The sequence below is a fragment of the Lissotriton vulgaris genome, chromosome 8 (assembly GCF_964263255.1).
Source record: "Lissotriton vulgaris chromosome 8, aLisVul1.2, whole genome shotgun sequence".
NCBI lineage: Eukaryota > Metazoa > Chordata > Amphibia > Caudata > Salamandridae > Lissotriton > Lissotriton vulgaris.
Window position 1 is genome coordinate 774319437 of NC_141696.1, and position 14601 is coordinate 774334037.

The 14601-nt window shown below is 42.5% G+C and overlaps 1 protein-coding gene across 1 annotated transcript in view; it reads left to right on the forward strand.

Moving 5' to 3' along the window:
• Positions 1-14601, forward strand: part of MXRA5 (matrix remodeling associated 5) — a 230304-nt gene that overhangs the window by 119005 nt on the left and 96698 nt on the right. The window contains exon 2 of the mRNA XM_086934665.1: positions 14329-14458. Coding sequence (XP_086790791.1) covers positions 14329-14458 — 130 coding nt within the window. The remainder of the gene's footprint in view (positions 1-14328; positions 14459-14601) is intronic.

Genomic DNA, 14601 nt, shown 5'->3' on the forward strand with positions numbered 1-14601 from the left:
GAAGAAGGGAATAATTCCGAAAAAGATATTGATATGTTTTTGGCTGGTTTCCTTAACAATACGGCAGCTACTAACTTGCAGGATGATGAGATGAGAGAAATACTTGAAGCTGAGATTACTATTGATGAAGTTGTAGAAGCTTTATCACTTTTATCCTCGGGCAAAGCAGCAGGCCCGGATAAATTGCCAATTGAGATTTATAAGATTCTTAGCCCCCTATTAAGCCCTTTATTACTGGACTTATTTCTTGGCGTACAGTATAATGGCATTCCCCCACCTTCTTGGGATGAGGCTAGCATTATAGTATTTCCCAAGAAGGGAAAATCGCCCGAACAGTTGACTTCGTATTGACCCATTCACTGATAAATTCGGACTCTAAATTATATGCCAAAGTGATGGCTCTCAGACTCAGCAGGATCATTGGGCATCTGGTTTCTCCGTGGCAGCATGGCTTCGTTCCGGGTAAGGGGACAACGGATCATATGCGCCGTACTATCGCTCTATTCGATGCCATGTCGGTCACGGGGGATCAGATGTCTATGATCCTGCTTGACGCTGAGAAAGCCTTTGACCGTGTCTCATGGAGTTTTTTGTGGGTTGCCATGACACGTCTTAATTTCGGCCCTAAATTTCTTAAATCTATCAAATCTATGTACCACCAACCCAAAGCAAAAGTCTCAATTTCAGGATTGGGATCAAACTTTATTAATATAACAAGAGGCACAAGACAAGGATGTCCTTGCTCTCCTTTACTTTTCGCCCTTTATATTAATCCCCTAATCTTAAAACTATTAGAAAATAATAACATAAAGCCGATTGTATATAATCATTATGAAACTAAAGTTCTAGCCTATGCTGATGACATCGCGGTATTAACATCTCACCCGATCGAAGCTCTACAGGAAATCGAACTACTCTCTCTTCAATATGGTAAATATTCGGGCTATTCTCTGAATAGGGGAAAGACCATTGTACTGTGCACAGACAACACTATATGCCCAGACTCAAGAAGAGCAAATACGGCGACATATCTGGGTGTGATTTTATCCGCCGATATAAAGATACTAGTCAAAAATAATTTTGACCCTCTAATAGATAAAATTAAGCTCGATTTGGATAGGGTAAATGGTTTGCATCTTTCCATTATAGGCAGAGTGAATTATTTAAAGATGAATATACTACCGAAATGTTTGTATCTTTTTCATTCCATCCCTTTACTTATTGATTCTAATATAATTAATTTAATTAATAAACTTACCTCCAAATTTGTTTGGCAAAATGGGAAGATCAGACGATCTCTACTGTACCTATCCACTCCACTCAACAGAGGTGGGCTTACTGCTCCGAACATTATTCTATACCATTGGGCAGCCTTTTTAAAACACCTAAAACCAATGATTCTAGAAACACCCTTAGCCTTGGACACTATCAACATCAGCATTCCCACAATCTATGAACTAACGCTAGGGCATGAAGCAAATGGTTTGTTATTAAGAAAAACGGAAAAAGCCCATTATAAGCAAATTAAGGGTGAGATCATTAAAAGTGCCTGGCTGATCTGGAATCAGATACTTAAACATACACAGATTGGCAAACTCAACCGATATACGCCCATATTCCATTCGACCATTACTTCTGATCTTGATTTTGAACATACAGCTAAGAAATGGTATAGCCTAGGCATAAAAACAATTAACGAAGTTTGGATAAATGGCCCACAAACGACATTTCAAGACGTTAAAATAAGATTTGGTCTCCCAGAAGGGGATTTTCTTAAATTTGCACAATTGCAGGCAAAATTAAAAGCTAAAAAAGATATAATCAATCTTCAGAAGAACGATTTAATAGAAGCATGCTATCTCGCAAAAACTAGGATAGGAACGCTATATAATATTCTATTAACTAATATTAACGATGATGTCGAGAAAACAGAAACTAAATGGATGGTAAAATCAAACAATCCCGATATCGATATAGATAAAACACTGGAAACGAGCAATAAATTATTTATGGCTAGCAATCTAAAGGCACAACTGTACAAAACCATTTATGACTTATATTTTACCCCTGCCAAACTTTTTGCATGGGGGAAAAGGGAAAACGACTTATGCCCACGTTGTTCACAAGGTCCAGCGACGTTAATTCACCTGTTTAGCAGTTGCCCTGAGCTACGTATATTAAAAAATATGATTGCCACATTTTGGGAGAAAGTCTTTCATCACAAACTTCCAGAGTCTGATACTTTGTATGTGTTGGGATTTGACAGCTCGTTAAAATTAAGTAAATCTGAACAAAAACTTTTATTTATAGGTACAGCTGTATTGAGATTAATCTTGTCTGCGCGCTGGAAGGATACTCTTCCCCCTACCTTCCAAATGTGGCTAGCTCGTTTTCTTGCAGCTTTTTATTTTGAATCTGCTATATATGCGACCAGAGGAATCAAAACAAAATTGCGTGGTAAAGAACTGTGGCACCCTATATCAATATGGAAAGAAGGGCTCTGTCCTAGTGGAATTGGTTAATGGAAATTTGAAGTTTTATATGTATTCTCTGTTAATTGTTCTTTTCCTCTGAATTTAAATGTAAATAATGGATGGATCTTACTGAATGTGTATTATCCTCTGCTAAACTGCTGGTTCTAAATAAAAAATTAATAAAAAAAAAAAAGTAAAATGAGAGCACCTAGCAGCTTCATGTTTGTGGTGGTGGGCTTGCACGCAGTAGAGCAGTGGTGTGAACATGTGTGTAAGTCCAGGCGTAGAAGTGGCAAGTACACAGTCCAGAAAGGACACACACAAGACAGGACATTGGATATGCAAGAAGCAGCACACTGATTAATGTATGTTTGTGTGTATGTATGACCTCATGCAAGAGAACTAGAATAGAAAATGATGAACCTCTATGAACACAGAAATCAACTACACTTTAGCTGCCTCACTTATAGAAACTGTAAATGTAACAAGCATTGGCATAGCCAATAGATCTAACCTTTGGAACCTTATAAGTATTTAGTTATGCAGTACAATATCCAGTTGCATGGCTAAACACTTATAAGTTCCCAAAGGCGAGACCTATTGGCTATGCCATTGCTTGTTATCAATTTCATACCGAGTCTCAAATGGCATATTTATGGTGTTCCACAATGTTTTTGGCATTTAAATATCCAAAGTACAGAACAAAGATGCATAGGCCTTGCGTCAAACAAGACGTAGACATAGTACAAAAGAATTAATTACACTTTTTACACTTTTATTTATGTATGATTTTGGAACTCTGATGAGATCCACATAAAAGAAAGAAAATTTACATTTTCACACAATCACAATGAGGAAATACAAAAAGATGAGACATTATATAGACCACTAATATATATCTAAAAAGCTTTTAAAAAAGTTAAACATTTTATAACAAAACATTTCATTAGGTGTATTGTAAATGGCGTCTATAAAAGCGGTGGCAGACAGGATACTTAATTTTAGGCAAATTGGTCTCAACCACTTACGCCGATGTAAAAGTAGAGCCGGACAAAAAAAAGCACATGAGTCATATCCTGAATTGAATTATTACAAAGATTACACACATCTGAAGAACCATACCATCTGGACAATAAATTATTCAAAGGGAGAAGATCCTGCCTCAATAAAAACCAGAAACGGCGTACACCATGAGGGAGATTCCAAGTAACATAAAGTTGTGCTTTTCTTATTAGGTAAGAGTCGATAGCCAGAGAAACACCTTTCTTTGAAATACGGGCCTCCCTATCCATCTTAAAGCTTAATTTCCAGGAAGCAAGTTTCAAGGTAGACTTCAACTGGTATGCAGACAGTGTAAAAAGTACTAATTCATTTAATTGTAAAAGATCAACTGCAATTATAAAATTCTTTACAATTAGAGAATGCTCTTTTAGAGTTCCTAGTAATTCTTTTTGAATAAGATATTTTAGAGTACCAGGTTCTCCCTTTGCGAGGCTGAAAACCATTCGCACTATCCCTGCAAGGCCCTGGACCCAACTACTATGCAGGCCAAATTCCAGCCTAAGAGAGGCCACAGTACAGGCGGTGTTAACTGTGGTTAAATACCGCAATATTTTGCCTTCCGTAGTATTTAAAAAAAAACATTTTCCTAGATCAACTAATTCAATACCATACAGTAGAGAAGCTGGGATTTTAGCACGGAAGACCTCTAGCAAAAAGGCGAAGTGTCTTCTGCCTGTAGATCTATAAAGAGAGATTAAACTTTTGCCTTGTGTCGTTGCCTTCCTGGTATTATTTGCTATATGGGCCTTATCACTTAAATTGGTAACTATTGTTTTACCTAGGAAGACATAAGATTTTACCACTTCCAACTTTTGTCCACCTACAGACCAAGCGAAATTTCCATATTTCAGCTTTTTCCTTCCCGTCATGCACATTGCTTTACTTTTTGACACATTTATCTTCAGGTGGTGGGCCACTTCATATTCATGTAATGCCTGCAGACGATTATTTAAGCCTCTTGGTGTTAAATCCAGTATTAATATATCGTCGGCATACATCAGACAGACAATCGATTTACCCCCCAATACTGGGGCAATACCTTCACTCAAAAAAAAGGCATAGGGGAGGTCAGATATGTATAGGGAAAATAATACAGGGGCCAATTAACAACCTTGTTTTAAACCGTTAGCTGAAGAAATAGCTTGAGAAAGGCCTCTTTCCCCTCCCAACAAGACTCTACACCAGGTATCAAAGTGGAGAGCCCGGACTAACTTCAGAAGCATGGTCGGCATGCCAAGGTCCGATAATTTCCTCCACAGCAAAGGACGGTCTACTTTATCAAATGCTGTGGAGAAGTCTATGAAGGCTGCATAGACTCTCCCTCCTCTGACCTTGATGTATTTTTCAGATATGACTTGCAATGCCGTTAAATTATCCATAGTTCCATGCCTTTGCCTGAACCCAGTCTGCTCAAGGGGTAAAATTTCACCTTTAACCACCCAATCATTAAATAGCTTCAGAAGGCATTTTGCAAAGACTTTGCCTATGGCGTCCAAAAGGGTGATTTGTCGGTAGTTCTGTGGAGCATCACGGTCTCCCTTCTTGAAAAGGGGGACTAGTATGCTCCCCTTCCAGGAAGGGAGAACAGTTTTGTGTAAAAAACTAAAACTAAACACCGGAAAAAGAATTTTGCCCCACCTATCGCTATTTTGTTTGAGGACCGAGATGGGAAGCTCATCCGGACCCATAGCCCCAGAGGAGCGCAAGCCCTTAATAGCTAATTCAATATCCTTTTCAGAAGGCGGATCATATGACGAGCTATCCTCATTAGTTCTACCATAGTCAACCACCATTCCGTTGCTTGCATACAGGTTCTCGATGTAACCAACCCATGTTTAATGTTCAATGGGTATTGGGAGTGGTCTTGATCTTGCTCCACATCCCTCCCCAATAAGCGACCAAAATGTTCCTACGTGACCTTTAAATGCAGCTTCCCGCAGTTTGATCCATAAGGTATCTTCCCTCTCTTTTTTCAGTTTAATCTTCACCCTACTCCTCTTTCTTCTTAATAAAACTATTCTATGGTATCTTTCAGGTGAATAAGTCAAATACAGTGCCCTTACTACTTTGTTTATTTCAGTATTTAGTAAACGAAGAGAGATGGGAATTACTTTGGTATTTCATTTTTGATTCGATGTTTTTGCCATGGAGATCACTTCGTTCATAAAATCAGCAAAACATATTATTTCAGATCCTTTCCAGTTAACCAAATTGTACAGAGCAGCCTCTAGAATACTCTCCAAGCCCTTAATTGCCCTAATATCCCAGTGGCATCTTCCTGATTTCTCTCCAAAGCTGACCAATTCACTGTTTAATGACCATGGGTCCGTCTTAAGCGGTTTTAAATTTACAGTGATAGTTAATACTTTATGATCGCTATGTAATGTACTGGAGACCGTAAGATCTTTCAAGAGGGAGAAAGAGGTACTTCCCACCATCACATAATCTAGAATGCATTCACCATTGTTTGATTTGTGGGTGAAATTCGCCGGTGTATCTGAGAAAAGCCTTCCATTTACTATAATTCCATCAACTTCTGTCAATTCCTCAGGAAGCAATTTCCCTCTCTTATTTGTCTTAATATTGCCTGGAAAAGGAGCTTGAGAAATCTGCAAGGATTCCTCCTTGTGCTTATTTCTGAACAACTCTAGGCTGAAGTTAGAAATTTTACGATTAAAATCCCCTAACAAAATTATATGGGGGGGGAAGGTTCTATATCGGAAATTTTTGATTATATAGGAAAAGACCTTCTTTAAAAGTACATTATCACAAACTTCTGGGGGACTATATGCATTTATCATAACAATTGGTTTACGGGGTTCAACATTGTCAAAACTGAACAATGTTACTTCCTGGAAAAGATTACTGGGATCTAGATAGTGAGCAAAATTCCATGTTATCTCATTAGACAGCAAACAAGCCACTCTGCCCCTTGCATGGCCTCTCCTTGAGGGAGTAGCTCTGCCATCTAATGAGAAATAATCCTTTCCCACCAATAATTTCTCCACACACCAAGTCTCTTGGAGACAGATCACATTGGCTTCTAATGTGTGCAAGAATTGTCATTTTTATGGGCTATTCTTTATTCCGGCGACATTCTACGATATTATTTTTAAGTCGTTGCTAAAAATGGGAATATGGTTTGGGATTGTTATTAGATTTGCTCAACAAGACACAGGGCAACCAGTTCCATTGAAGACTCTCTTCTGCAGTATTTCGTTGGGAGGGGATTTATGTATGTCACATGACGTACATTTTTTTGAGATACAGATTTTTAAGTCTTCAATTTCAGCTGGTCAATCTGTGCTACCCAAAACTGTCTGAGGTAGCAGGGACTGATTAACATCAATCCCCCTACTTTGTAACCCTTCTGACCATTGAAGGATATGATTTACAATAAGTTTAGAGTAAAACCTTACCCTCGTTAGGTTCCCAACCTCTGTATTTAAAATAGTAACTACATCAATGTCATTAGTTTGAACAAGTTTCAGACTTTCGATCTTACGAAAACATTTGAGGAGAGAAGATCTATTTAGTAAAAGATCTGTATCAAACAGAGGGAAAAAATCTAAATGGAAAGTATCTATACATTCTTTTTCAGGGACATCCTTTGGCTTTTTAGGAGCCTTTTCTCTTCCAATCGTGTCGGGGAACAACTTAGCTAGGGGATTGAGGGCTGTTATTGCAACACTAGCGGGTTTTATCTGCTCCACAGATGGAATAATACTGGAGGGCCCCCCTGTTACGATATTATAGGCAACTGGTATGGGGGGTATAGAATTAAGGGGTAAGCCATTATGAGTCGATAATAGATCAGTTGCTTGATCAATAGGATTCAAGATCTCTTGGTCTAGTACAACTTGCCGGATCACATCTTGGGAGGCATTAAGCATAGAACCTTGAAAGATGTTTTTTCCAGTAGAGGTATCTAAATGTTCTTCAAAATTAATTTTCCTCTGCCTCTTTTTTGCAAATCTTCGAGTTGGTTTCCTCTTTTTTCCTCTGTTCTTTTTAAATGTCCCTGTTTTTTCCTTTTCCCCTCATGTGATAAGTCCAGAACATCCTCTTTCCCTTCAAGTATCTGGGGTTTAAAAATAGGGAAAAGCTCTTTATCTGTTCTTTTTTCAGAGTCAGTCATGGTTTCTATTTCTTGATCAAGCTCAATAACACAGTTAGCTACAGGGGCATTTGATGGGGTTACGAGGGTATTCCCCAACATTACTACTGTTTTCTTTCTATCAGTAGGTAGGTGGTTCTCATCATGTCCAGTTAGAGCTGAGTCTTGGGGGGCATTCTCAAGCTTGTTCTCTGCCATCTTATCTTTCATCACTTTCGGCCCTATTGGAGTAGACTCACATTTTAAGCTAGATTCCTTCCCCTGTTTACTGTTTAGTAATACCTTAAGTATTTGGGTTACAGTTTCCAGTACACAATCTGAGCCACCAACACATTTTTCCAGTAACAATAAAATAGAAGAAAGCAGATGTTCTAAAGCTGACAAAGAATCAGAAACTGGTTTATCATGCATAGTGGGTTGGTTAAGATGGATGTCTATGATGTTAAGATCAGGGCTCGTAGAATTATTTGACTGTGATATGAAAAATTGAGATTTATTAGAGGGAGTACTACTATATAATTGAAGCCCTGGAGGGGCTATTGCTGCTGGAGTGTTTGCTAGGTCTATGATCTTACTAGAATCGTAAGTGATATATCTCTTACAGAGGTCTATATCTAGATCCGGAAAGGTAAAATCATTACTTCGAGCTTCCGCAAACTGAGATGGACCAAAAGATTTTTTTGATAATAATTCACCGGGGGAAAGTAAGGGATTATGCACTATCACCTCCACTGTTTCAGAAATAGAGCCTAGAGGACCATGGGGGTCAAAGTACTATTTTTATTATTATCCTTGGGGGTTTGCTTTAGAAGCATTGAGGATTTCAGGGGGTCTAAGGGCCCACCCACCCCTGCAGTGAGAAAATCAGCAGCCTCTACCTTATTTGCCAAATCAATTGGAACAACATGATTGCTGTACCCCCTCAAGGTAGTTTGGGCCTCTTATTCTCCTCTTTTGTTATTATCTTCAGATTTTAACTCCTCTGTGGGGACCTTGTCCTTTCCCCTTTCCCATAAACTATATAATTGACATTTTCCTTTTAACAGCGTAACAGAAGCATCCTTATTTCGTAAGGGATTTGATTTGGTCTTGGAGCAAGTCCTGCCCACCAATAGTCGCCCAGACCTTAATTTTTTAGCAGTCATTACAGGTATCAGTTTATCAATACAAGGCTGTGAAAACCAAGGAAGGAGAAGCTCGCCCAGGAAGAGGCACCAGCTATGAGTTGAGCAAAGGGTGCGGGTCCTCGAGGTCCCTGGGCACTCGCAGTGAGTCCTTTTAATCAGGGTCCTTTGCAGCACCGAAACCTCCGGGCAGACAGAGCGGGAAAAGAGCCCAAAAATAGTTCGATATGACCGGAGAAACAAGTTGTCACCTCAGGAGTAGTCCAATATGAACAGAGAGGCAAACTGTCACTTCAGAATCAACTGCGAGCGGCGCCTCCGTAGCGGGGTTCACAGGCACTATAAACCTGGTAGAGGAAGCGGGGCTCGCCCGGGAAGAGGCACCAGCTATAAGTTGAGCAAAGGATGCTGGTCCTCGCAGTCCTGGGCACCCGCAGTGAGTCCTTTTAATCAGGGTCCTTTGCAGCGCCAAAGCCTCCGGGCATACAAAGCGGGAAAAACATAAAAAAGAAACATAGAATAAACTAACCGATATAGATGGAGAGACAAACTGTCACTTCAGAATTAGCTGTGAGCTGCTGATCTAATTTCTCCCGTTACAGTTTATTCCAGGGGGAGCACTTCTGGAGGGCACACAACTCGAGGTTCAAAGCTCAAGGCTCTCGCTGGCGTTCTCCAGTAAGCCAGCAGTTTTTTGGCAGATTCTCACCGCCTTCAGCCTTGTCTCTGCTCCACTGCTCCGTGCTTCTCTGTGCCACTCCTCCCTCTCACCATGGGGAGAGGGAGCCGCAGGGGAGGTGATGGCGAGGGGGTTTAGTTTTATTTGACTTGTTAATATTGATTAATTCAATTGATTTTCTAACTAGTGAAGTAGTGTGGCTCACTGGTTAGAGGCGGCAGACCCGAGAGCAGAGGACGGCCCGGGACCATGGTTCGATTCCCGACGCGGCAGGTTTCTGGACCAGGGTCAGCGGACTCGATAATTCTCTCGCCTCGGTGCCCACTCTGATCAGCGATCACACTCGGCAACTCTGGGCACTAGCTTGCCTCATCTTCACTAACGGCCCCATCAGACCGCCGGGGATGCCTGGTCTCACCCTGGAGATACCCATTAAGGGACCATCTCTCAGGGAAGCCAGGAAGGGTTTCGCAGCGGTCGAAGCGCGGGGACACGCCGGTGCGCGTAAAAACCCAGCGCTATATAAATGCCCCTATTACTATTACTATTACTATTAACTGAGCTTGAGTTTGGTTGTATTGGTGGTTTCGGTTGTTTTGTCCTTTAAAGCAACATTTTTGGATGGCGGGCAGGGATGTGCACAAGGAAAAGAGTAAAACAAGCTCCCTCCTGCTTGTCTCGCTTTCCCAGAGTTTAGTTGTTTTGGTCGTTTTGTCCTTTATAGCATTATATTTGGATGGCAGGCAGGCAGGGATGTGCACAAAGGGAAGGAGTAAAGCAAGCTCCCTCCTGCTTGTCTCGCTTTCCCAGCTGCTGGTCTGACCCAAAACAGTACAGCCATAAGGAAGGGCGTGCGGACAGGGCAGGGAGACCCGAGCAAACTCGCTCACCCGTGCTCACTGCTCGCCGCCCACCACTCCTCTCACTGTCCCAAGGTGCTGCAGTTAACAAGCAGTTGACAAGCGCCGGGCGCCGGACGCCGGATGCGAGGTGCCGTGAGTGCCACGAGTGCAGCAAGAGGGTAGAACGGGGATCACTGCCGCGAGCAGGGAGCCACAACAAACTCACCTGCCCACGTTCACCGCTCACTGCTCGCTCACCGCCAACCACTCTACGAGGCGCCTCAGATATCGTGCGCCAGGTTCCGGGTGAAAGGTGTCGCTCTGACTCTTGCTCAAGTTGGTTCAATTTGGCTCAGGTTGGTGCTCAGATCAGCATCGGGGTAAAGGCTTCCTTGCCAATCTCGGCTCCTTACGACCTCGCCTCGGTCTTGCTCCTAGTTCCTTGCCTCTTGCTCCTTGCTTCTGCCCCCTGCTCCAACTGCTCAATAGCATAATTACAGTACCCATATGGCGCATTTCTTAGTTGTTGAGAAGTGGATGCCAGAAGCCTTTAGAAACACATCCCTGCTGACACCACACGCGCGTCAGCTGAGCAACATTGCTGAGCAGATTTCCATATCAATGTAAAACTCAAAGTATTCATTCCCAACTCACTCCAGGCATCCCAGAAGTGACAGCCACAAGGCCGATGACCAAGCAAAGTATGTGAACTGAAGAAAGGAAAGTGGGCTTGAGGGTAGGGGGCGAGACGGGACTCGTGGGGCCAGAGTAAGAGCTTGCAATGTGATCCGAGAGATCCTACGGTGCCAGCCAATACCTCAGGTGATTTCAGGATGACGGGAGGTGGCTGTGCTATTGAGAAATGACCCCCAAAACCTTAGCCACCTATGCTCCTGCGCCTTGTAGACAGCCTCGCTCAATCCAGGCGCTCTGAAGATGACACGGGTCAAGTTGGCAATCTATCCCAGCTTTTTGTGGATTAGTTTGACAGCTCCCCCACACAAAAGGAACGCAGATAGATTGTTCACCGAAGTCTCGCACCCCTCTATAAATGAATTTTGAAGCAACGCTTCCAGGTAGCAAGGCAATATCTTACTGCCATCACTGACATGCGCCCGCCTTTGCCCAATTGCTTGCTGTCTTTCTTAGAAAGACGCACACAAAAGCCAATAGCCTGTGACGAAAACAAAACCACAGGCACAAGCGTGTGGTGAGCTTTTCAAAGTCCCTTACAAAAAGTCTGCCGGAGCAGGGCATGCACAACAAAGCACAGTAAGAGAACATGATGCACTGTGTTGTGTGAAAATTAGAGAGCAGAAATGGTCCATATTTACAAAGATGTGGAGAATTGTTACTCTCTCATTGTGCTAGTGCAATGTGTGCTGCCTAGGGCAAGGTAGGAACCCTTGCATCATAATGCAAGGGTGGTTGACTTATGGGCCCGATTGTGTTTTTTGCAACAAGGGATAGCTTCCTGCGCAAAAACAATCCTTAGTGGCTTATTCCTCTTTCCATGTGTGCTCCAGAAGGCAGCACACATGGAAAGAGAAGTAACAAGGAGAAATAAAGATATTTCTCCTTATTTAACCTCAGTCAGGTTGGCGCACCATTTTGGTGTAAATCCTAGTATACAAGTATTTGTAAATCAGGGTTTGCATCAAAATACATGGGTGGGTGCTTGGAAATGCCCATGATCCACTCATGTAACATATGTCCGACTCTAAGTAACGCAACGGAGAGCATTGTACTGCATTGTGTTACTACATTATTTACTTTGTGTGGCTTAGTTTTGCAAAAAACTATTTTGCGTCAGGGCTGCGCCACAAAAGTGACACAACCTAAATACAAAACGTCTGGCCATGAACAGAGATGGCCACCTAGTAGGAGAGTTCTGCTCTGAGGGAGTCTCCGAGTGGAGGCTGTGGCGTACTAGAGACGGTGGAGGACCCGCACTTCGATGATCCTCAGCGGGGAAACACTTCGATTGGCTCCGATCCCATTATTGCAGCCGATGCCCCTCAAACGGGGGACATTTAATGAAGTGAGTGCACTGGGCCTGGAGGCATGATAGAAGCCTCAGCCCTGCCTAGCCCTGTAACCCGCCCTCTGCCTCTGAGCCGTGGCTCCTTCAGGCCGGGCCAGCTCTACACGGCCTAATGAAAGCTTGTCGCGTGCAGGGGACTGACCACAGCGAGCAGCGCAGCCTGCCCTAATACCCCAGGGGTACGCCAAGAGAAAGCCATACCAGCAGAGCCATATTTAGATGCATCGGACGCACGGCCACCGGGAAAAGCATCTGAGGGGCAAAGGCTGAAGGGCAGACTGACAGGCAGTGAAAGGCAGACTGACAATTCGAAGCAGCCAATCTCTTATGCTTTAAAGACAACAACATAGCCTGCTTTTCAAAGGGGAACAGAGATCCCCAAGAGGTGGGTGCAGTCAGTGACTGCACCTGCCTACAGGAAAATCTGTGTGGGGCAATATGACTCCTACCACTTAGAACTTACATCATTGGGTGGCACACTGACTATATGCCACCTCTGTGTAGTACAAAGTAAGTGCATCCCCTGACAGCTCCTTTGCTTTTGGGCCTGTGTATGTAATCTAGCATGAGTGCGGATGCAAAATATTTGCTCATTTGAATAGAGCCATGCCCCCTTGCAAATGATGGAATATCCCTATGAGATTGTGCCAATGCACATGCAGCTCTGGGGTGATCTGTATTACAGAAGGGGCTGCTCAAGTCTTCATCCCCTTCTGTAATATCAAAGTGCCTTGGGGTGCAGATAGCAAGTGCACATGAATGATGCGCCCCTGAAGTACTCAGGCCCATATTTATGAAGGGTTTGCATTGCCCTTGCCCCAAACAAGGGTAAAGGTGACACAAAACCTAAATGAGATTTAGCAAGCCACACAAAAGCAGCTGCCTTGCGTTACTATGCGGCAGGGAGGTGTTCCATGGGTGGAGCGTGGAGGTTTCCATGCATCCACCCATGCATTCTGAATCTTTCTCAGATTTAGCAGCACTGGTAGACCTGGGAGTGTATCAGAATAGTACACCTCCCCACCATAGGTGCAATGAGAAGGAATATCTTTATTTCTCCTCATTGTTTCCTCTGCATTCTGCAGCACATTTAGAAAAAGTAAAACACCTCTAAGGATTGTTTTTCTGCAGAAAGGTGCCACTTACTGCACAAAAACATTTCAGTCTACAATGCATGCACTTTTGCACCATGGTGCAAGGTTGCCTGTGTTGGTGCTGGTCAGCAGTTTGTCCACCAGTGCAGGCAGAGACCAGGAATACGTAGTATAATGCTAAATATGGTGCATTTCTGCTCTCTCCCTTTCATGGCACCCAGAAAGGTGGCTTCATGCATTGTGTAAAATATTGATAAATATGGGCCTCAGTGTAAAACGGACATATGTGTGCATCGATGCTCTAATATGCATCACTTTCAGTTGACATTTGGTGAGTGGATCGGACCAGCTGTCACACGATCCAGGCTCTCCACAGTATGAGTACTGGAGTGCATTTACATGTAGAAACCTGTAACAGTCTTAAAAATCCCTGAGTATTAAAATGCCTGTGGTAAGGTACTCCTCTGCCCAAGACTTTTATGCATGTTGAAGGACAGAGACCTGGAGTGCACAAAGGGTGCATTTATAATCCCTGACCATCTTGCACATTCTTCACAACACCATTCGGTGGAAGACTGCAGAAGTGAACAGAAATATCTACCAGGTGAACACCTTTGAGAATAAATGTAGTGAGTAATGAATATTCTCTGCCTCTCCCGGCCTCTCCCATGGTGCTTGGGGCAAATCTTGAATTGTTATTTGTAAAACACATACCCACAGGGTATTTTGCACATGTGCAAAGTGATTTGAGAGCTACAACATACAGAAATTATGATTTAGTTTCCAATAAATATTTTTTGAATAGGACGTATACCCTTTTACCTTACTTTTCCTATGTTTGAGATCTATTTAAGTTGTACCCTAATAATTTGTTGTTGTTTTTCCTTCCCAGGTTCAATAGTATCAATTCTTTATCTGACAACTCTTTTGCTGGACTTTCAAAATTGGAGTTGCTAATGATTCATGGGAATGAAATCCACGCTATACCGAATGGGGTGTTCAGGGATCTATCGTCTTTGCAGGTAATATACCCTAAGGGCTAAGCAGTGATACTCACTAAAAGTTCTATTTATATATTGTATATTACAGAAAGAGAAACTGTCACTGTGTGATTCTAATGTGAAAGAGTTCAATGTATTTTAACATCAATAACCTGGTCTATATT